The sequence below is a fragment of the Vicugna pacos genome, chromosome 22, assembly GCF_048564905.1.
Source record: "Vicugna pacos chromosome 22, VicPac4, whole genome shotgun sequence".
Lineage (NCBI taxonomy): Eukaryota > Metazoa > Chordata > Mammalia > Artiodactyla > Camelidae > Vicugna > Vicugna pacos.
Window position 1 is genome coordinate 24,024,416 of NC_133008.1, and position 17,900 is coordinate 24,042,315.

The 17,900-nt window shown below is 54.9% G+C and overlaps 1 protein-coding gene across 8 annotated transcripts; it reads right to left on the reverse strand.

Annotated features, from left to right (window-relative positions):
* Nucleotides 1–21: 21 nt before the first annotated feature.
* ADGRE5 (adhesion G protein-coupled receptor E5) lies at nucleotides 22–14,994 on the reverse strand. 8 transcript variants are annotated; one of them, XM_072947521.1, is made up of 20 exons: nucleotides 14,721–14,994; nucleotides 11,555–11,605; nucleotides 11,245–11,367; nucleotides 10,569–10,724; nucleotides 7,717–7,848; nucleotides 6,915–7,154; nucleotides 6,394–6,540; nucleotides 6,263–6,306; nucleotides 6,055–6,132; nucleotides 4,484–4,655; nucleotides 4,289–4,402; nucleotides 3,853–4,076; nucleotides 3,017–3,205; nucleotides 2,079–2,270; nucleotides 1,590–1,816; nucleotides 1,419–1,485; nucleotides 1,189–1,280; nucleotides 934–1,102; nucleotides 742–846; nucleotides 22–652 (listed from the first exon to the last, which is right to left on the reverse strand). In XM_072947521.1, exons 1-20 carry the CDS (start codon nucleotides 14,770–14,772, stop codon nucleotides 623–625), a joined length of 2,604 nt encoding a protein of 867 aa, XP_072803622.1. In that variant the 5' UTR covers nucleotides 14,773–14,994; the 3' UTR covers nucleotides 22–622. The 8 variants fall into 8 exon arrangements, with proteins under 8 accessions (XP_072803622.1, XP_072803624.1, XP_072803623.1 ...); XM_072947523.1 differs by having other exon boundaries at nucleotides 7,008–7,154; nucleotides 14,721–14,992; XM_072947522.1 differs by having other exon boundaries at nucleotides 4,295–4,402; nucleotides 14,721–14,992.
* Nucleotides 14,995–17,900: the final 2,906 nt, after the last annotated feature.

Consider the following 17,900-nt stretch of genomic DNA (forward strand, 5'->3'; position numbering starts at 1 on the left):
TGCAGTGAGCCTGCAGCCAGCAAGCAAGATATTAGCGTGATATTTAATTTTAAGTCAATGTGGAAAGGTTTATACAGATGAAATAACATTATACAACATCCACAGTCTTGACAACAGTGAGGATCCTCTGCCCTGGGGCAGATAGGCCTCTGTACCGTGAGCCTTGGTGAGCGACTGGGAAGGGCCCTGCCCTTCACCCACCTCTGACTTCAGTCTTAGCTTAACTGGGAAGCTGAGTCCCAGCACTCTGGCCTCTCGTTCTGTAGCAAAGACAGATGAGGGGAAAGAGCCAGGCCTGGCACAGGAGCCCTCAGTCTTTCCTGGCCTTGCGTACCAGGGCAAAGGGCTACAGCCCTGGGCCAGCTTCTGTCTCTACCCTGGGTCCTGGCCGGGCTGGAGCTGAGAGGCAGCCAGAAGCAGGCCCAGTAGGTCCAACTGTCCACCCTTGCTAGGTCTTCTGGGGTCAGTGGCAGATGGCAGCTGTCACCCCCCTCTCCATGGTACACACGAGGAAGGAGGCAAGAGGGCAGAGGGAGCAGAGCAGTCGGAGAGGAGACATTCTTCAGCGTGTGCAAAAGCTGCTGAGGCCACGGGAGCTGCTGGCCTGGCCAGAACATGGCTTTCACATGCCTGACTCTGATGGCCTGAGGGCCTGGAAAGGAGGGAGCCCCATGAGAACTGAGCCCTGAGCCCAGGCCCGTGCCTTCTGTCCTGCACCCTGGCCCCGGGCTCAGCCCTTACCCTAGTCTGACTGTGGCTGGAGCCAGACCCCGACGTGGATGTGGTAAACTCCGAGTACTTGTTTCCGGCGACCATGCAGGCCCACTTCCGGTATTCCTCCCTCACCTGCGGGGCACAGGGTGCTGGGTCAGGGGAGGAGGGTGCCCCAGGCCTAGGGGCTCAGCCCTGCCCACAGCCTGGCCCGCAGCCCACCTTCTTGTTGAGCAGGCAGTACAGCACGAAGAGGAAGAGGCCCTGCAGGCAGTTGAGGATGGTGAAGGTGTAGGACAGCACCCAGCTCTGTGGGTCGAAGAGGAACAGGCCAAAGACCCAGGTGCAGCCCAACACGACGAGCTGGGCGATGGCTGTGATGGTCAGCACCCTACCGGGAGGCAAGCAATTGTAGCATGGGGGCCCCTACCTCACACATCCACTCCTGCCAGTCCCCCTCCCTGCGCCGGCTCTCACCTGGCCTTCTTTAATTTCTTTATGTCTGGGTTGATTTCAGAAAACTTCTGAGTGAGTTTCCAGACAGTAATCACGAAGATGACAGCATTGCACTGGGCAGGGAGCATAGAATGTGGATTAGGGAGCGTCCTCGGAACTCCAGGGAGAAAGCTTCTATATTGGGGCTCAGTGTGGAGCTAAGTGCGCAGGTTTTCAGTGGGGTGGATGTGGGGTGGGGGCGGGGAAGTTACCAAAACGATGAAGGTTACAGGTCCCAGGAAGCTCCAGAGGAAGCCTTTGTCGTGTTCTAACCAGCAGCTGGGTGAGAAGGGAGGGATCTGATCAGCACTCTGAGCCTAGAGTGGAGTTGAAGGGGAGCAGCACCCACGCTCTCCCGTGTTGCCCCATCACCCCGCACTCACTAGAGGGTGCGGCCGTAGCCCTGGCTGTTGACGGCGGCCGAGATGGCCACGATGAGCAGGGGCACGCCGTAGCCGATCAGGCAGAGCCAGCGCTTTTTCAGGCCTTCGCCTTGGAAAACGCGCACCACTAGGAAGTAGAGCTCCACGCCCTCAAGGCTCATCCAGCAGAAGGCGGCCAGGAAGCAGTAGTGCAGCAGTCCCGCCACCAGGCGGCAGCGCATCCCCACCTGCAGGGCGTGGGGAGTGGTGGGGGGGTGCAGAGTTGCGGGGTTGGGGGGAAACGGGTGGATGACGTCAGTGGTGGGCGGGTCCGCGGCCAGATCTGGGCGGGGCGTGGCCACGCAGGCGCTAAAGCCTGCGCATTGGCAGGGCCACAGGCTGCCAGGGCGGGTCAACCGGACTGAGTCCCGGGGTGAGCAGGGTGACTCCTGGCCCTCGCAGGCCTAGCGCTCAGGTGAGAGTGGGGCCTTCCACGGGGCGGGGCCTTACCTCGCCTCCTTCATTCTCGATGCCCGCCAGGAAGATGGCGGAGCCCACGAAGAGGCAGATGCAGAGGTGCAGGTGGACGGTGGTGCGTGAGCCCTGGATGGGCCGCACCAGCAGGAAGGTGAGAATACAGAGCAGCAGGCAGACCAACGACAGTGCCAGTCCCACCTTGGTGATCAGGGCCAGCTTCGGGTCCTAGATGCAGGATGGTGGGTAGGGCTCAATCAGCACCCTAAGGCCTTCCTGCCCTCCTTGTGGGCCCTACCACCCAGACCTACCTGGGACCTGACCTGCAGGACTCTGATCAGGTGGCTCACCTCCCGCTACCTCCTCTACCATCAACATCTGAGTAAGCCTGCTGTGCGTCTCATCCTAAATACCGCCACCCCAACACCCATGGGTGCAGCAGGGATCCCCTGTTCCTCCAGATGGGCCTCCCCACTGCACATCCAGACTGCTCTCCTGTGAGAGGCTCCCCAGTGAAGCCTTAATGGCAGCAACCTTTTCCAACGCTGATGGGCCCACCTCTCCGACCCTCATCTCATGCCCCTCCTACACCTGGCCACACCTATGAGCTCATCAAACCCCACTTTGGCCCTTCCTGGACTGCTAACCTCCTGCTCTGTCTGGCCCATCCCATTCATTCACTTGGCCCAGCTTATCTGAGGATCCCTCTGAGACCACATACGGAAAGTTGTGCTCCCTTAGGAGACTAGCGATATTTAACAACTAGCTAAGGGTGGGCAGTCAGAGGGGCACTGGCAGGAGCAGGGCCTGTAGTGCCAGGTCACTCTGTTTAGCTGCTGGGTCACATGGAGGTCCGGGGGTCCCGGGGAAGGGCTGGGGCGGGATGTAGCACACCACCAAGAACTGGCTGCTTGTCTTGCCTAAACCAACCATGCCACCTGTGGGCTTTTGAGGGTGGCCCCTGGGCTGCTCACCTCCACGTCGTAGTGGGCCATGAGAACCGCAAAGCTGCTCAGGTGATTGCACTGGCAGGTGGTGCTTTTGTTCCCGCTGCCCAGCTTCCAGCAGCCCGAAGTGGCCCAGGACCCACTCCCGCTGTTGTCATTCTTCCAGAAGGCACAGATGAGCTCCTGGCGTGGCCCAAGCTTCTGCTGTGTCTCTTCCTGTGGGCAGGTAGAGGTGGTCATAGAGGTTAGCCTGGAACCCACTCTTGTGTCCTGGGCTTGGGTTGAAACCAAAGAGGGCTGCTTTTCATTTGACAATTGTCTATGGAGCACCTATTGTGTGTGTCAGGCCAGGGGACACAGGAGTGAACAGGGAAGACACAAGTCCTAATAGTAGTGGAGGAGACAGGTGGAAAATAACAAACCTAATAAATAAGTAAACTAGATAGTGTGTTAGAAGGTGATGAGTGCAAAAGAAAGAAGAAGGAAGGAAAGAAGAAAGAAAGAGAAAGAAAAAGAAAGGAAGGAAGGAAGGAAGAAAAAGCAAGCAAGCAAAGCAAGCAGGCAGGCAAGCAGGCAAAGGGGAAAGGTGTGGCGTGACTACAGATAGTCATTAAAATAAGCAGATCAGGGAAGGCCTAGAAGAGGTGACAGCTGAACAAGGACCGGAGACAGGTAAAGGACCGAATCACATGGGGAAAAGATGTCCCAGGCAGAGGGCACAGCAAGTGCAAAGGCCCTGGGGTACATTTAAGTAAGGAACAGAATAGGTGGAGGTGGGGAAATGAATGCTGCAGTGGGACCATAGTGACCTTGACTATGGGGTGAGCAGCAGGGCTGATCCTCGCCCCCCAGTAAAGACTCACAAGGTGAGAAAAGGCGAAGGTGACGTTGGAGTCGAGTTTATCCGTGTTCCTGTTGCTCAGAAAGACCGAGCTGACGGCTGTGAAAAGGCTGACCTTGGCACCTCGGACAGGACATCCATGGATCTTTTCCAGCTCAGCATGCTTCTCTGAGTCCAGGTCAAAGGAGGCGTTGGCCAGCAATTTCTGCATGTTTGGACTGGAGAGGATCCCCACCACAGTGGGGCCTGGGGGACAGACATGCTGGCTACCTTCGGTTCTTCCTCCCATGCCCTGTCCTTCCTCCTAAGACATCTAATTCAGGTTCGCCAGTCCACCGTGATGCCCAGAGTCCCTCCTGATTGGTCCATTTCCAGTTGCTGCACATTCTGAACCTCACCCCTAGCCACATCCTGGCTCCTCCTTCCCTCTCCCTCGGGTGCCCACTCTGGATCCTTGCCGTTACCCGACTCCCTGGCTCCAATTGCCATGGTCCAGTTCAGCAGCATCCGTGCATGGCTCTGGCCCACAGTGATGTTTCCATTCACCGGCTCCTGGACCACCAGGGACAGCTCTGAGGGGAGAGGGACAGTGATCGGGAGCTCTAAGTGGAAGAAGGGGTTCAGCACTGGGGCAGGGTAGGACGAGGCCTCACCTGTGTCCCCAGGGGAATGGTAGGTGAAGGAGCCGTTCATGGTTTTGGCCAGCATCCTCAGGACTTCTTCAAGGTTTGAGAGCAGGAAGGTGGCTATGCGGTGTCGGGCAGCCAGGTCCATACCCAGGTCCCCTGGGATATTCAGCAGGTCATCCACTGACGTGATGAGGTCCTGAGGGTGATGAGTGATAGCTGCTGGGTCATTGTACCACAGGGGCCACCTGAAGGATCCTGATCTCCCCTTCTCCTTCCCTGCCCCCCCGAACTGGGGTACACACAGGAGAACCACCTGGGTTGCCTGGGGCACAGGCATAGGAGAATCCTCTAGACACTACAGTAGCCAGAAGACAAGAGGATTGAGGATTTGCCTCTGTGCACATGTTACAACCTCAACAGCGCTTAACATTTATCAGGCACATTCTTTATGTCATGCCCTGTTCTAAGTCTGCACTGCCCAGGAAAGTTGCCACGATCCACATGTGACAACTGAAATGTGGCTCTATGCTAGAATGGTAATATTTTGGATCTACTGGGTTAAATGCAATTTTCAACATTAATTTCACTTGTTTTCTTTTCCTTTTAATTTTTATTTATCTTTTACTTTTACATTTTAAAAACGTAGCTACTGGAGGAGAGAATATAGCTCAGCGGTAGATTGTGTGCTTAGCAGGCATAAGTTCAATCCCTGGTATGTCTATAAGAAAAAAAAATTAAACTTAATTACCTCCCCTGACCCTGCCAAGAAACAGCGTTAAAAAAATCACTGATTAAGTGGGGAGGGTATAGCTCAGCGGTACAGCGAGTGCTTAGCATGCACGAGGTCCTGGATTCAGTCCCCACCACCTCCATTAAAATGAATAAATAAATGAAAATCCTAATTATCTCACACCAAAAAATGATAACAAAAATTTTTTTAATTAAAAAATGTAGCTACTGAAATTTCAAATGCCATAAGGGGCTCACATATTTATTTTATTTATTTTTTAATGTATGATTATTTTTCAGGGGTCCACATAATTCTACCAGGCTATGCCCATATGTTAGAACTTACATAGAGCGCTTATATTGTGTGCCAAGCACTGTTCTTTGAGCTTTAACTTCTATTAGTTTATTTAAACGTTTTCACCAATTGTATGAAGTAGGCACCATTTATGAAGTGAGGTGACTGAGGTCCAGAAACAGGGAGTCACTTGCCTCAGGTCACACAGCAGGAAGTGGTGGCAGGTGGGATGGCATATATTTGAACCCTGTGGCCTGGCTCCAGAGGCAAAATTCTCAACTGCTCCATCCTATTACCATTATATGCCTCTCAAGCTACTGTGTATGTGTGTGTGTGTGTGTGTGTGCGCGCGCGCATAGGTGTGCGTGTGTGTGTGTGTGTGTGTGTGTTTTGGGATGTATATGTATGTCTGTGTCCATATAATGTATATATTTGGTGTGTGTATATTGTGCCTACAGTCACACGCATTTCTCTGACCAGAGGCCCCTGCTTCGGCTTCTCCACTGACCCTGAAGTGTCTCCCTGCCACCCCACACATGGTCCTGGGCTTCCCCCAAGGGTCTGCCCTTACCTGTATAGTTTCCTGAGCCGAGTCTGGCTGGAAGTCTCTGCTCATACTCTGGACTTTTTCAAAGAAGCGAGAGAGATTCTAGGGAGAGGTTTGGGGGGGAGGTGTCAGGGAGCCTCATGTGTGGGTGGGGGGGCTTGAGGCAAATGGGTAGGCAGGGTGGGCTGCTGGGAAGGATTCTTGCCTCCTGATTCCTGCTGGGGCCCCTTACCTGGCTCTTGATTCCAGGGGGTGCGGTCCAGGTGGCGAAGATCTCTGCAGGGGAGAGGACAGCGGTTCATTAGGTGTGAGAGCATCTGTGTTTGTTGGGGGCGGGGTCTCGGGTCAGGTGAGGACAGGTACCTTCACAGACGGTCGTCACTTGCTTATCTTGGAATCCGGCTTTGGGCAACCAGCCTCGGCGGCAGTGGCACGTGTATGAACCCACCGTGTTGCTGCAGACGGTGGAGTTGTGGCACTGATGCTGCCCGGAGCTGCACACGTCCACATCTGGGAACACGAAGAAGGGGGTCAGGCTCTGTCCCAGCCCCGATGAGGCCCCTCTGCTGTCTGTGCCCCACCTCCCTTTTCCCATAATAATGTCCCATTCCGCCTAAGAGATGATGCGGCCTGGTGGCCGCACATCCTTGAGAGGCGAATGCTGAGGTTATTTGTAGAAAGTGTGCAGAGTCCTGACACACAGCAGGTGAGCCCTGTACAGGGTTGTGAAACTACTGAAATTTCTTCATCCCAGTTAGTAATTAGCTGCTGCCTGGGTTTCCCGGGAGCCTTCCCCTTGGTACCCCGGCTCCTTCCCCAGGACCCCCCAGATCTTTTCACATTAAGCCTCAAAAGAACGCCTGGCACAGCAGGGCCTCCCCCACCGTTCATTCTGCTTGGTTTGTGTGGGGCCGCTGAACGCGTGATCGGATGTTTTGAGTGCTGGTCCCCAGGAGTGTAGAATCTGGGCTCTGAACCTTCACAGATGGTGTCGTTTGGGCCGTTGGGGGACCCGGGAATCGGCTTCCAGCCGGGGCGGCAGCGGCACTCATATCTGCCCACGAAGTTGAGGCAGTGGGTGGAGTTGTGGCATGGGTTTGGTCCCAAAGTACATTCATTCACATCTGAGGACAAAGCCAGAGGGTCAGGCGTCCCGTCCACTTCTCACTGTACCCGATTCTCGCTGCCTGGCACCAAGGACCCCATCGTGACTGTATGTGCCATCACCTGGTGACCTTCAACTTCACCTTCCAAGCACCTTATGGTGACCTCCCTGCAAGATGAGTGTGGGTCCCCAGTTTACAGGCGGTAAAAACAGGAAGGAAATTGAGTCAGGGGGCTGGATTTCCTGACCAAGGACCCTTGACTGCCCCGTCCTGGGCCCTGGACCAAGGTTCCCCTTCCAGGAACAGGAATTGACAGCTTCCTCTGTTCAAATGTGACAGATGAGGAAGGGGTGAGGTCTAGGGGGTGCTGACAAGGGCTCCACAAGGGAACCCCAGGCTCAGAAGGCTCTGCCGTCTCCATGGCCTACAGTGGGAGCTTTCAGGGAGGCGAATCCTTGGGCAGGGCCTTGGCATTGCAGGAACCTGGGGGTCTCCTTCTCCCTCCTCTTTGGGCTCCAGGAACTGCCTCGGCTCCTTTCCCAGCTCTAGTCCGGCCTCAGAGTCTTCCTGGGGCCTCTACCTTTGCATGGCTCCGGGCCCTCTGGGTTGAGCTCCAAGCCGGGCGGGCACTGGCAGGTGTAGCTGCCCTCGGTGTTGATGCAGATGCTGCGGCCTTTACAGATTCGGGGTTTCCGCTGACATTCGTCCACGTCTGCAACGGGAAGGAGAGGGTGATGGATGCCTGCGGCTGCAGACGGCCTTCCGGGTTCAGGGGTCCACCATGTTTCCTGGCATGGAAGCATCTGGAAGGCCCCACTCTCTCTTCCCCGGCGGGCAAGTGCCTTTTCTAATTCACATGCAGACATCCTATTGGTGAGCATGGTGGCCCAGACATTCTGTTGTCCCGATGTGACCAGAAGTGGCCCAAGTCCTCCTCATCTGCCAACTCTACCAACTCTGGCTCCCTCAGCCTCCCTGGGCAGCTCCCAGCTGGAGGGGGAACATCACAGCTGCCTGTGTCCCAGCCTGAGGACTCCGACAGAGGTCTGGGTGGGCCTTCCTGGGAACCGAGTGCAGAGGAAATGCTGTGGTCCTTTGTCCTGACTCCCCCAGGGCAGATGCTCCCAGCTGAGCTCTCCTTGCAATCCTGGTGACCCTGGCAGGACAGCGCTCTCCCATCCACGCTAACTCTGAGGCTCCAGCTCCATGGAGGTGGGCCAAGACCCACCCCTGAGCCAGGCCCCTCAAGGACGAGGCTTTTGTGCAGTGACACAGAAAATGAGGATGATGCCAGAGAGGCCAGGGCCACATGGACAGTGGGCCCCAGGCTGTGCTGGACAGTATGGCTGATGTCCATCCAGGCAGCCTTGGGCTGTGAAGGTGCCTTTGTCTGATTCCCATGAAGTCATCCATCCCCTGAACTGGCAGGAAGCAGTAAGAGTCCCCATCTGAGCAAGGCCGGCGGGGGGCGAGGGCTGGGTAGCTGGAGCAGGGAGCAGGTGCTGATGGACGAGGGGTGGCAGGCGTTTCTGCCATCTTGGGCCTTGGCCTCCCACCAAGGACATGGACCTGTGGGCCCTGCCGAGTGGGGCTTAGCCTCCATCTTCTGTCCCCAAGTGGTTTGTGTCATCATGGGGCCTGGGGTGATCGTCTCAGGGTCCCACGGTCCACCATGGCTTGGGGGGGTCTGAGAGGGCCCCCGTGGGGGCAGGTCTCATCCCAGCAGTCACTGACGATGGTGAAGAGGACAGATACAGTTCTGGAACACACGGTGCTGTGAGCTTGTCCAGTATCTTGAATGCTATCCTCTCTTTTGCTTTATGCACATAAGATGCCAAGTGGGCAGGAGGGATGTTCCAAATATTTGGAAGTGACCCTCTGAAGAAGGTTCTGAGCCTTGGGCCAAGGTTCAGAGATGGTCGGGAGACTAAGTAGGTGCCTGGAGAAAGTGGGGCAAGGAGCTGAGGGAGCAGCTGGGGTCTCCAGCCCGTAGCAGACCCCACCCCACAGCCAGAATATGGGTGGACGCATCCTCCGGTGCCATAAGGGCTGGAATGCCGAGGTGGGGGTGCACAGACAGTCCAGCTGAGCCCATCACAGAAGTAGGTCTTTAGGTGGCTGATCTTGATCCAAACCAATGGCTGCTCTCTCCCTGTCACCCACCTCACTCTTGTTCATCTGCGTCTCTGCAGGGGCTCACAACAGGGGTGGGTGGCATCCCTAGTCCAGACACACTGAGTGGGATCCATGACCATCATATGCGGTTGTGCAGGTTGCTCACTGCACAAGGGGCAAGTCGGGTTGAAAACCAGCTCACTCTCCATTCCCCAAACACACGGTGTTCACCTGGAGAGGAGGGATCTTTTCCCAATTCACAGGAAGGCTCTGGCCAGGCCACATTTCAAGACAACATCCACCCACAGAGGCACCTATGTACCAACGGTGCCTCCACACAGATGCAGGTCCCCTCTTCCCTCCCACCAGGGGGCTCGGCTGCCCTCCCTCTGCAGGGCAGGAGGGAAGGGGCTGGGACCAAGGTAGTGGGCTCTCCTCTCTGCAGCAGGGTGGGACTGAGGACCCTCCTCACAGTCCTCCGGACCCTGGCCTCACCCTCCTCCTCACCTCCCACCTTCACTCTCCTCCCCTCCCAGGCTACAGGTTTCTGCTCCAACCCCCTCTCTGGATGAGCTGTGGCCCCCATCTGCCCACTGCTGGCTTCATCTGCCCTTCTGGATGCCTGAAGCCCCTTCCCCTACGTGCCTGCTCCCCCTGGAAAGGGGGCAAAGCATGGAGATGTGTGGAGGCCAGACTCCTCCTCAGGTCTCTGCTGAGGGATTGGACCAGGACAGCTGCCCTCTGAGCACCCTCCCTGGGGCACAGCCCCCAGGAATGCCCACCCTGGAGAAGATGCGTTAGATCATAACGGTTATAAGTGTAAAACCCAACAGCCACCACTGTTTTGTGCTTTATGATCTTACATACTTTCCCAGCAATTCTATAAGGTAAGCACCATTGTCACCACCTTTTTACAGATAGGTAAACTGAAGCACAGAGAGGTGAAGTAACGTGTCCAAGATCAAACAGTTAACAAAAGGCAAAGCTACTTTTGTTTTTATATGTAAAACTTAGGGACTCTTTAAAAAGAAAACATAAAATCACAATGATATTCTCACACCTAGCATGTTATCAGTGATTTCTGAATAAGTATCCTGGCCAGGGCCTCACACACAGAAGTCAGGATTTGGGCCCTTGGCTCACGCCACCCTGCCTCTCTGTGCAGGTGGGACAGGCACAGGTACACCTGTCCCAGCTCAGACCTGGGCGCTACACCTGTAACCTAGGCCCCGCCTCTCAGATGCTGCAGGAATGACTCTGCATTTGGGCGACCCCAGACCTCACGGATGGAGAGGTGGAACACAGGGTCATCGTTACCTCGACATGTGTTCTCACTCTCATTCCTGAATGTTGGTGCCCCAGAAACAAGCGCATATCCTGGGATGCACGTGCAGTAGTAGCTCCCTTCTGTGTTCTTGCAGTCTGCCGATTGTCCACAGGACACTGTCGAGGGTGGTCCACACTCATTGATGTCTGGAACACAACAGGGCAAAGGGTCACCTTCCAAAGGCATGAGTTCCCTCAAGGCAGAGATCCCCATCCCCTACGTGACTCCTCAGCATTGGATCTGATGCTTAATCAGTGTCGTTTTGGAAAGAATTAGACTCCCAGGCAAAACTGCAGAGGCTGGGCTGCACCTGGAGCAAGCCATTCCTGAAGCTGTGAAATCTGCTCTTCTTGGCCCTCTGGATTTGGACACAGTGAGAAGTGCTGAAGTCAGGGGTGGTGGAAGGTCTGAATCCCCCTCCCCAGTCCTGCAAGGACAAACTGAGGCACAGACTGCTGGAGTCTCAGTTCCTCTCTCCCCAGGGAGCCATGCTTATTCACCTCTTATCTCTCCACTTTCATAGTTTTCCTTCCTCCTTTTTCTGTCCTTGATGACAATTCTGAGGACAAAGGGTGAGGTCCCCAACCAATACTCATGTCCCCCACAGTCACTGCGTTGTACCCCACAAGCTCTGCAGGTCCGTCCACCACCCCCAAGTCTCTGTACCATCACAACTCTCCAAGAGGCTGGTGAAGATCTCTGAACCAGATGAAGAACTGAATCCCGGAAGGCAGCGACAGGAGGTACCGTCGACACATGAGGAGTTCGGAGGGCACCACCGAGCACAGGCTGCGGGGGCAGAGACCTTGGTCAGAACATGAGGGCTGAGCCAGGGGCTGGACAGCGGGGCAGGATCATCGCTAGAGAAAGGGGTGTTGGGGGCCTCTCTCTTGTTTGGGCTGAGGGGTGTGAGTGGCGGTTTAGGGCCCCTTCCCCAGGCCCCGGCTGTGGACTGAGTTGCTCCCAGCAGACTCACCCGTGGAGTTCTGGGATCCAGCTTCTGGTAGAGTCAGCAAGACACACAGAACTGGAACAGAGAGAGGGAGGCTCAGGGGGGACGCTGGAGCAGAGAAGGGTAGATTGGGTCTTACGGGTGATGAAACCAAGAGAAAAAGGCTATTGACCGCTCCCAGGCTTGAGGTCTGTCCACTGCTCAAGGAGAGAGTGAGTAGATGGCATCTCCCTGGGATATGACACCTACGGCCAGAGGGTCTGCCACCTGTCATCTGCGGGTGGGTTTCAGAAACCGAATGGGAAAGGGGGCCCAAGCATCATGGCAGTTCTGGCTCCTGCTGACTGTGGGCTGGGTGGGCACCAGTTCAGTAAACAGACTGGAGCCACGCGGCCCCAGTTCAAATCCTGGCTCTCAGAGTCTCAGTTTTCCCTTCTGTAGAATGGGGATGGCCATGGGACCCATTTCCTAGAGCAGTGTGTGAATTAAGCTTGCAAATATCACCTGGTGTGTCAAAGTGTTTACTGTCATCACATCATCGTGTCTTTATATAAGAATGAGGGTGTTGAACCAGGTGTTTTCTTAGCTAACTGCCCCCCAAAGCCAAGATCCTCTGGCTCCCCACCCTTCCTTGGGGACCCAGGTGCATGCACACCACACCCACAACATCTGTCAGCCCCGATGGCCATCCCGGGACCCGGTGGTGACATTTCACCTCAGGCTCTCTGTGCACAGGAAGACGCTGTGGGTTCACTCTGGGGTGGTATTGACGGAGTCCTCCTCCCCTGAAGTTCCTGCCGCTCAGGGGCACCCTACCCTCAGGGCATGATTTTGGGGGGGCCTCTTCAAGTTATCGGGGGCCTTAGAGATGCGGATCTCCACATTGCTCACCAGAGAGAGAGAGAAGACAAGAGATGGAGAGAAAATAGAGAAGAGAAACAGGGAGAAAGACAAGGAGACAGGCAGACAGAGGGAGAGAAACAGGCTGAAGTTAATACAGGGATAGCGAGAGATGAACAGAGAAATAGGGAACTCAAAGAGACAGAAACGGCAGAGATTGGACAGAGAAACACAGAGATACAGAGATTGAGAGTGACGTAGAGAAAAACAATTAGAACAATTAGAAAGAGGGGGTGGAAACAGGGGAAGGGAGTGAGGGAGAGCAGCTCAGTAGCAGGTAGAGGTGTGGAGAGAGCCTGGGGGAGGCATCCAGTCCCTGCCCATCTGGGAATTCTAGGGGGCAGCACAGACCCCAATGATCCAGAAAGACCCCAAAGAGGATAGTGGGAGGAGGGATGGGGGCCAGGAGGAGGAAGGGCAGGCATGAGTCACTTCCTGGGCCAAGGGAAGGGATTACTCATGGCTGGTTGCCCCCGGAGGAAGCTCCCAGGGGAATTCTGGGGGGCTTTCATTGTGAGCAGGCTTGAGGGGCTCTGGGGTGGGGTGCAGACTGGAGGGTCCCCTGACCACTCAGCCCTTAGCTCCAAATGATATCCCTCTGGCCGGCAGAAAGCAGAGGCACCCTCCCAGAAGCCCTCCCAGCCAGGGTAAACTGAGGTCAGAATGCCTTCCCCTCCCTTGGGTGAGGATTTCTCTCTTCTTCCTCTCTGGCCACAGAGCTTGGCTAGTTTTCCCCTCGGCCAGGGCACAGTTCCTCTTTGCAGGACAGACCGCAGAATGACATTCCCTGGCAGGATAGGACCTGAGCTGGTTCGTCCCCGGCTCCCAAAGTCTCCAACAGCCACTTTCATGCTCACAACTGCCTTAGGAGGCAGGCTCCGTGTCCATTTTACAGATAGACAGACTGAGGCTTGGCACCCAGAAAAGGCTCAGGAGGAATCTGGTGAACAGAAGCGCCTGGAGAAGATGGACTTGAGGGGTCAAGTTCTCCAGACCCTGCAGGGGAGTGGGAGGGCTCTTTTGTGGGCTGGGTTTTTCTCCCCTACCACGGAGGCTCCTGGGCCAGGCTTTTTCCAGCTGGATCCTTGGAAGTCACCCAAACAGGAGCCTGGAGAGGAGCTGCTGGTCATTTACTCCCAGCCCCATCTGGTTTGCATTCCCCCTGCGGAGCCCTGAGCAGTAAGATTTCTGGGGTGGGGGTGGGGCAGTCATTTTCTCCTTGCTCCTCCTGCTAAGGACCCCCCACTGCATCCCCCAGACTTGCCAGTGAAATAACAGTAGTAGTAGTAGTAGTAGTAGTATAATAATAATAATAATAATAATAATAATAATAAAATAATAATAATAATAATAAATATTGTTTACTTAATTCCTCCTGAGAACCAGGAATAATTTCTATACGAACTCCATTTTACAGATGTGGAAAGTGAGACTCAGGGGCCCTGAGATTTGGCTCCAGTGACACACTGTCCCCCATCAGGTGTGTCCCACGCAGACTCCTGTTTCTTGCTTCTGAGAGTCCTGGGAGGCCATTGAGCTCACGCCTGCCACCCTGGCAGGCACGGGGAACCCTGTCCCTGAGGCCCCAGGAAGCTCTGGTTGGTACCTCAAATGCCATTTCTACATTCTCTTTGTTTCTTGGTTGCTCAGGCAACGAGCTGCCCTGATAACCGTTGGAGCCACCCTGGGTGGGGCAGGCAGGGAGGCCCTGGGGAAGTTACAGTAGAAGTCAAGTTCAAACCTGGAGCCGGCAAATCCTTTCCACCCACAGCTGAGTTCCAGCTGGGTCTGAGGGAGCAAGACTGTGGGTCTCTGGGGCTGCCCCTGCTACTGAGATGGTGGGGGGGACATGGGAGTACGCCCATAGGGGAGAGGTCCCAGCCCCCCACCCTCCAGCTGCCTAGCACCCCTCCCCCAAATGCCCTATGTCAAGAGCAGCTGTCTGCCAGGTCCCAGCACAAACTTTTGTCCCTCTCCTTCCCCAAACCTCAGTTCCCCTACACCTCCCAAGTGGATCCAGCAGAGAACTCAGATTTCTCTGGGAGGGGGAACAGGCTCTTAGAGCACCCTGGGGGATCGTGCCACGGCATGGGGGTGCCAGCCCCTCTCCCCATGTGCCCTCAGTGCTCGCCTGACCATGTGGCTTTCTCTGAGACCGGCCCCAGAGCCGCCAGCTGCACTTGGCATTTCTCACCAGAGAAGAGGGGGTTGTGGCACTGAACAGTGCTGCCAGGGGTCCCCTTGTCCTCTGCCCCAACTCCCTCCCACAGCAGGGCCCCCAAATTCTCACCATGAAAGAAGAGAAAGGACGGAAAGGCACCACTGCGGTGGGGGCCTCCCATGGTCTGAGCAGCCAACGCGGGATGCAGAAGATGGGGCAGGGCTGCTCTGTGTCCCCAGGCTGGGCAGCTGGGCGGGCTTTTCCGAGGCCGCCAGACCTTTATAAAGGGGGGGGGAGGAGCAGCCGGTGGCCCAGGGCCCTCCCCGGAACTGGCGGGGCAGCTGGAAGCCAACAGGAAAATGCAATAAAAACACAGACCCAGGGGCCCTGCACACAGAAACACACACACACACACTCACACGTGGTGTTGCGGTACAACCTGCCCTTGGAACGTCTGATCAACTCTCTGGTCCCTGTGGACATGGGCTGGCCTATCCCAGGGGGAAGGGCTGAGTCTAGCCCAGAACCTGCTTGGCTTGTCTGGGTGGGAGGCATTTTGAGGGCTAGGGAGGTGCCACGTCAGAAACAGCTCTCCTCCAGGCGCCTGCCTCGGGGGGTAGGTGGGTGGGATCACCCCATGCTCACTGCCTTGGCTGGCTGTGCTCCAGGGCCAGCCTCTAACAGGACCTTCCTCTTCTGTTTTTCCAAATGGGGAAACCGAGGCACAGAGAGGCCAGAGTCCAAATAGGAGCTGGGGGAGCATGGAGGGGCCCTTTGTGGATGTCCAGCAGACACCAAAGAGAAAAACTGCAGGGCTCCGGGGCACCATCCTCCGGCAGCTGGCCTTTTAGGGCCAGGGTTTCGCTTGATGGGAAACTTACAGTTGGGGGGTTCCTGGGCACTGCGTTAATCAACAGAGAATCACATGATAAGGGAATTGTTTCCTTTTCAAATAAGTCCTATGACTGGCTTGTCTCTGGAGCCATCTAATAATTTTTTTAACATTATTTCTAAAGCACTTAATCTGATCCAGGCTTGGCTCTTGAACTATTTCTTTCTCTATTTTTAACTCATTTCCATCTCGCAATTCCTTAGAGGCAAGTGCTGCTAGGATTCCCATTTTACAGGAGGGGACGCTGAGGCACAGCTAACAAGTGGCTGAGCAGAGATCCGCAGGCAGGCAGCTCAGTCCCCGGGTCCCTGCAATGAGCCCAAGGTCCTGGAGAGCCAATGTCTCTATTAGGTGCTAATGTGTCTTTATCACTTTAGTGGCCCTGAGGTTTATCCAGCTGGAATCCATGCTTTTATGTTCTTTGTGTTATTTTTTCTTTTTAAGTTTATGGACTATTGGTGGGGGGCAAGGAGGAGAGGTTTCCAATGATGACACCAGCATAAAGTTCCCTTGTTTAAAGTCAATGGATTCAAGGATGCAACAGGGTAGAAAATTAAATAAAATATTAAGAATACAATAGTTCAAAAGGAGAGGCTTGTAGTCATGGAAAAAAAGGTCACCAATGGCCAAAGGCAGGGAAGCATTATCCTGGGGATGGTGGAGCAACCCCACTCCTAAAATTAACCTCTTCCTGTCCTTGCTGTGGCTGTGACCTGGACAGGGTGTGGGAAGGGGTCCTGCCAGGGTACCTGAGGGGTCTGTGGGAGGGGAGTGGACATGGGTGGAGACTGGGAAGGGAGGGGGCCAGACCAGGTCCCGGATGGATTTTTTTTTAATTTATTTTATTTTTAAAACTTATTCATTATTTTTGGGAGGAAGAAATTAGGTTTAATTTATTTTGATGGAGGTACAAGGGATTGAACCCAGGACCCCGTGCATGCCAAGCAGGCACTCTACCACTGACCTATGACCTCCTCCAACCCTGTCCCTGCTGGATTTGTGGCCTTTCTACCAGAAAACTGGAAACCGCAGGGCTGGAGATCACTTCAGGTCCCAGGTCTGACAGCTAGTGCTTGGAAAAGCTGGGGGTGGGGGTTCTAGCCTGGGGGAGCTGCTGGCTGAAGGTTGCAGTCACGCCTTTTCCTCCTGCGGATGTGTCTTGGGCCCTTGGGGTAGGCCTAACCTCTCTGGGACTCAGATTTCCTTTCTGGTGAATGGGATTATAATGCCTTCGTACTGGCCTCACAGAGCAGGGTAAGGAAGGAACCAGTTATGTAGGAGAGAGGGTTTGAGGAAGGCACCCCACTCCCACTCCACCCACCATAATCTGACCTGTCAGCAAGTTCTATGGCTTTGCCTTCAAATAGACCCAGAATCCTTCCACTTCTCCTCTTTATCGGCCCCCATCCTGGTCTAGCCCCATTATCTCCTGCCTTCATGCTCTAGCTCCTACCCTGCACAAACTTTTCCCCCTCCCAGTGGCCCAGGGTGCCCGGGAATGCTGGAGTCACATCCCTCCTCTGCTCAAGAACCCTCCATGGCTCCCACCTCATTCAGGGTAAACCCCCACGTCCTCCCTCAGCCCACAAGACCCTGCCTGCTCTGCCCTGTCACCTCCTTGCCCTCACTTCCTCCCACTCTCCCCTCAGTCACTTAGCTACAGTTTTCCTTATGGAAAACCCCAGGCATGGTCTGACCTCAGGGCCTTTGCACAGGCTGTTGCCTCTGCCCGGAGCACTCTTATCCCAGATAAACTCAGAGTTCCCTCCCTCCTTTCCAGGTTTTTGCCCAAGCATTTCCTGACCTACCCTTCTGCCCCCACATCATAAATTTAATCCTCTCTCATCCCCACTCTCCCAAATACTCCCTACTTTCTCCGTTCTCTGTAGTCCTTCACCATCCCCCCAACCCCACTAGACATTCAGCGCAGAGCCTGCACCCAGTAGGGCTTCAGAATTAGTAATACCACCTCCCACTGACGGAAATCCCCTACAGGCTTCCTGATCTGCCCCTGCTGAGGGGTCAACAGTCTTCCTCCCTCTCCCCTCTGCCCTGAAGTTCCAGCCCCACAGCTCCTGGACAATCTTGTAACCTCTGTTCCACAAGGCGGGGACATGGGTCTCCATCCCTCAGATGGGAAAGCAGGCCCTGGTCAGGGAGGCTGGGTCGCTGACCCGAGATTCCTCAGCTGGGAAGTTGCTCATCCAGGACTAGTCACTGATAATCATGATAGTATTATTTTATTTATTTATTTATTTATTTATTGTTAATTTGGTGGGGGGGTATATTTTTTTTATTTTATATGCTCCAAAACATTTTACTTGGAAATTTTCACTAGAAGTAAGAAAACCAAAAACAGCATGGACCAGCAGCATGAATACATAATGCACAATTTGTGGGTATATCAAATGTATGTT

Bases quoted from the DNA above. Each gene is read 5' to 3' on its own strand.
- ADGRE5 (XM_072947521.1), bottom strand. From the start codon at position 14,772: ATGGGAGGCCCCCACCGCAGTGGTGCCTTTCCGTCCTTTCTCTTCTTT. The intron at 847-933 runs GTGGGCTGCGGG...TGTGCCCCGCAG, and splicing joins ACTGCCTGCTCAACAAGAAG to GTGAGGGAGGAATACCGGAA. The intron at 653-741 runs GTAAGGGCTGAG...CCTCCTTTCCAG, and splicing joins CCAGCCACAGTCAGACTAGG to GCCCTCAGGCCATCAGAGTC.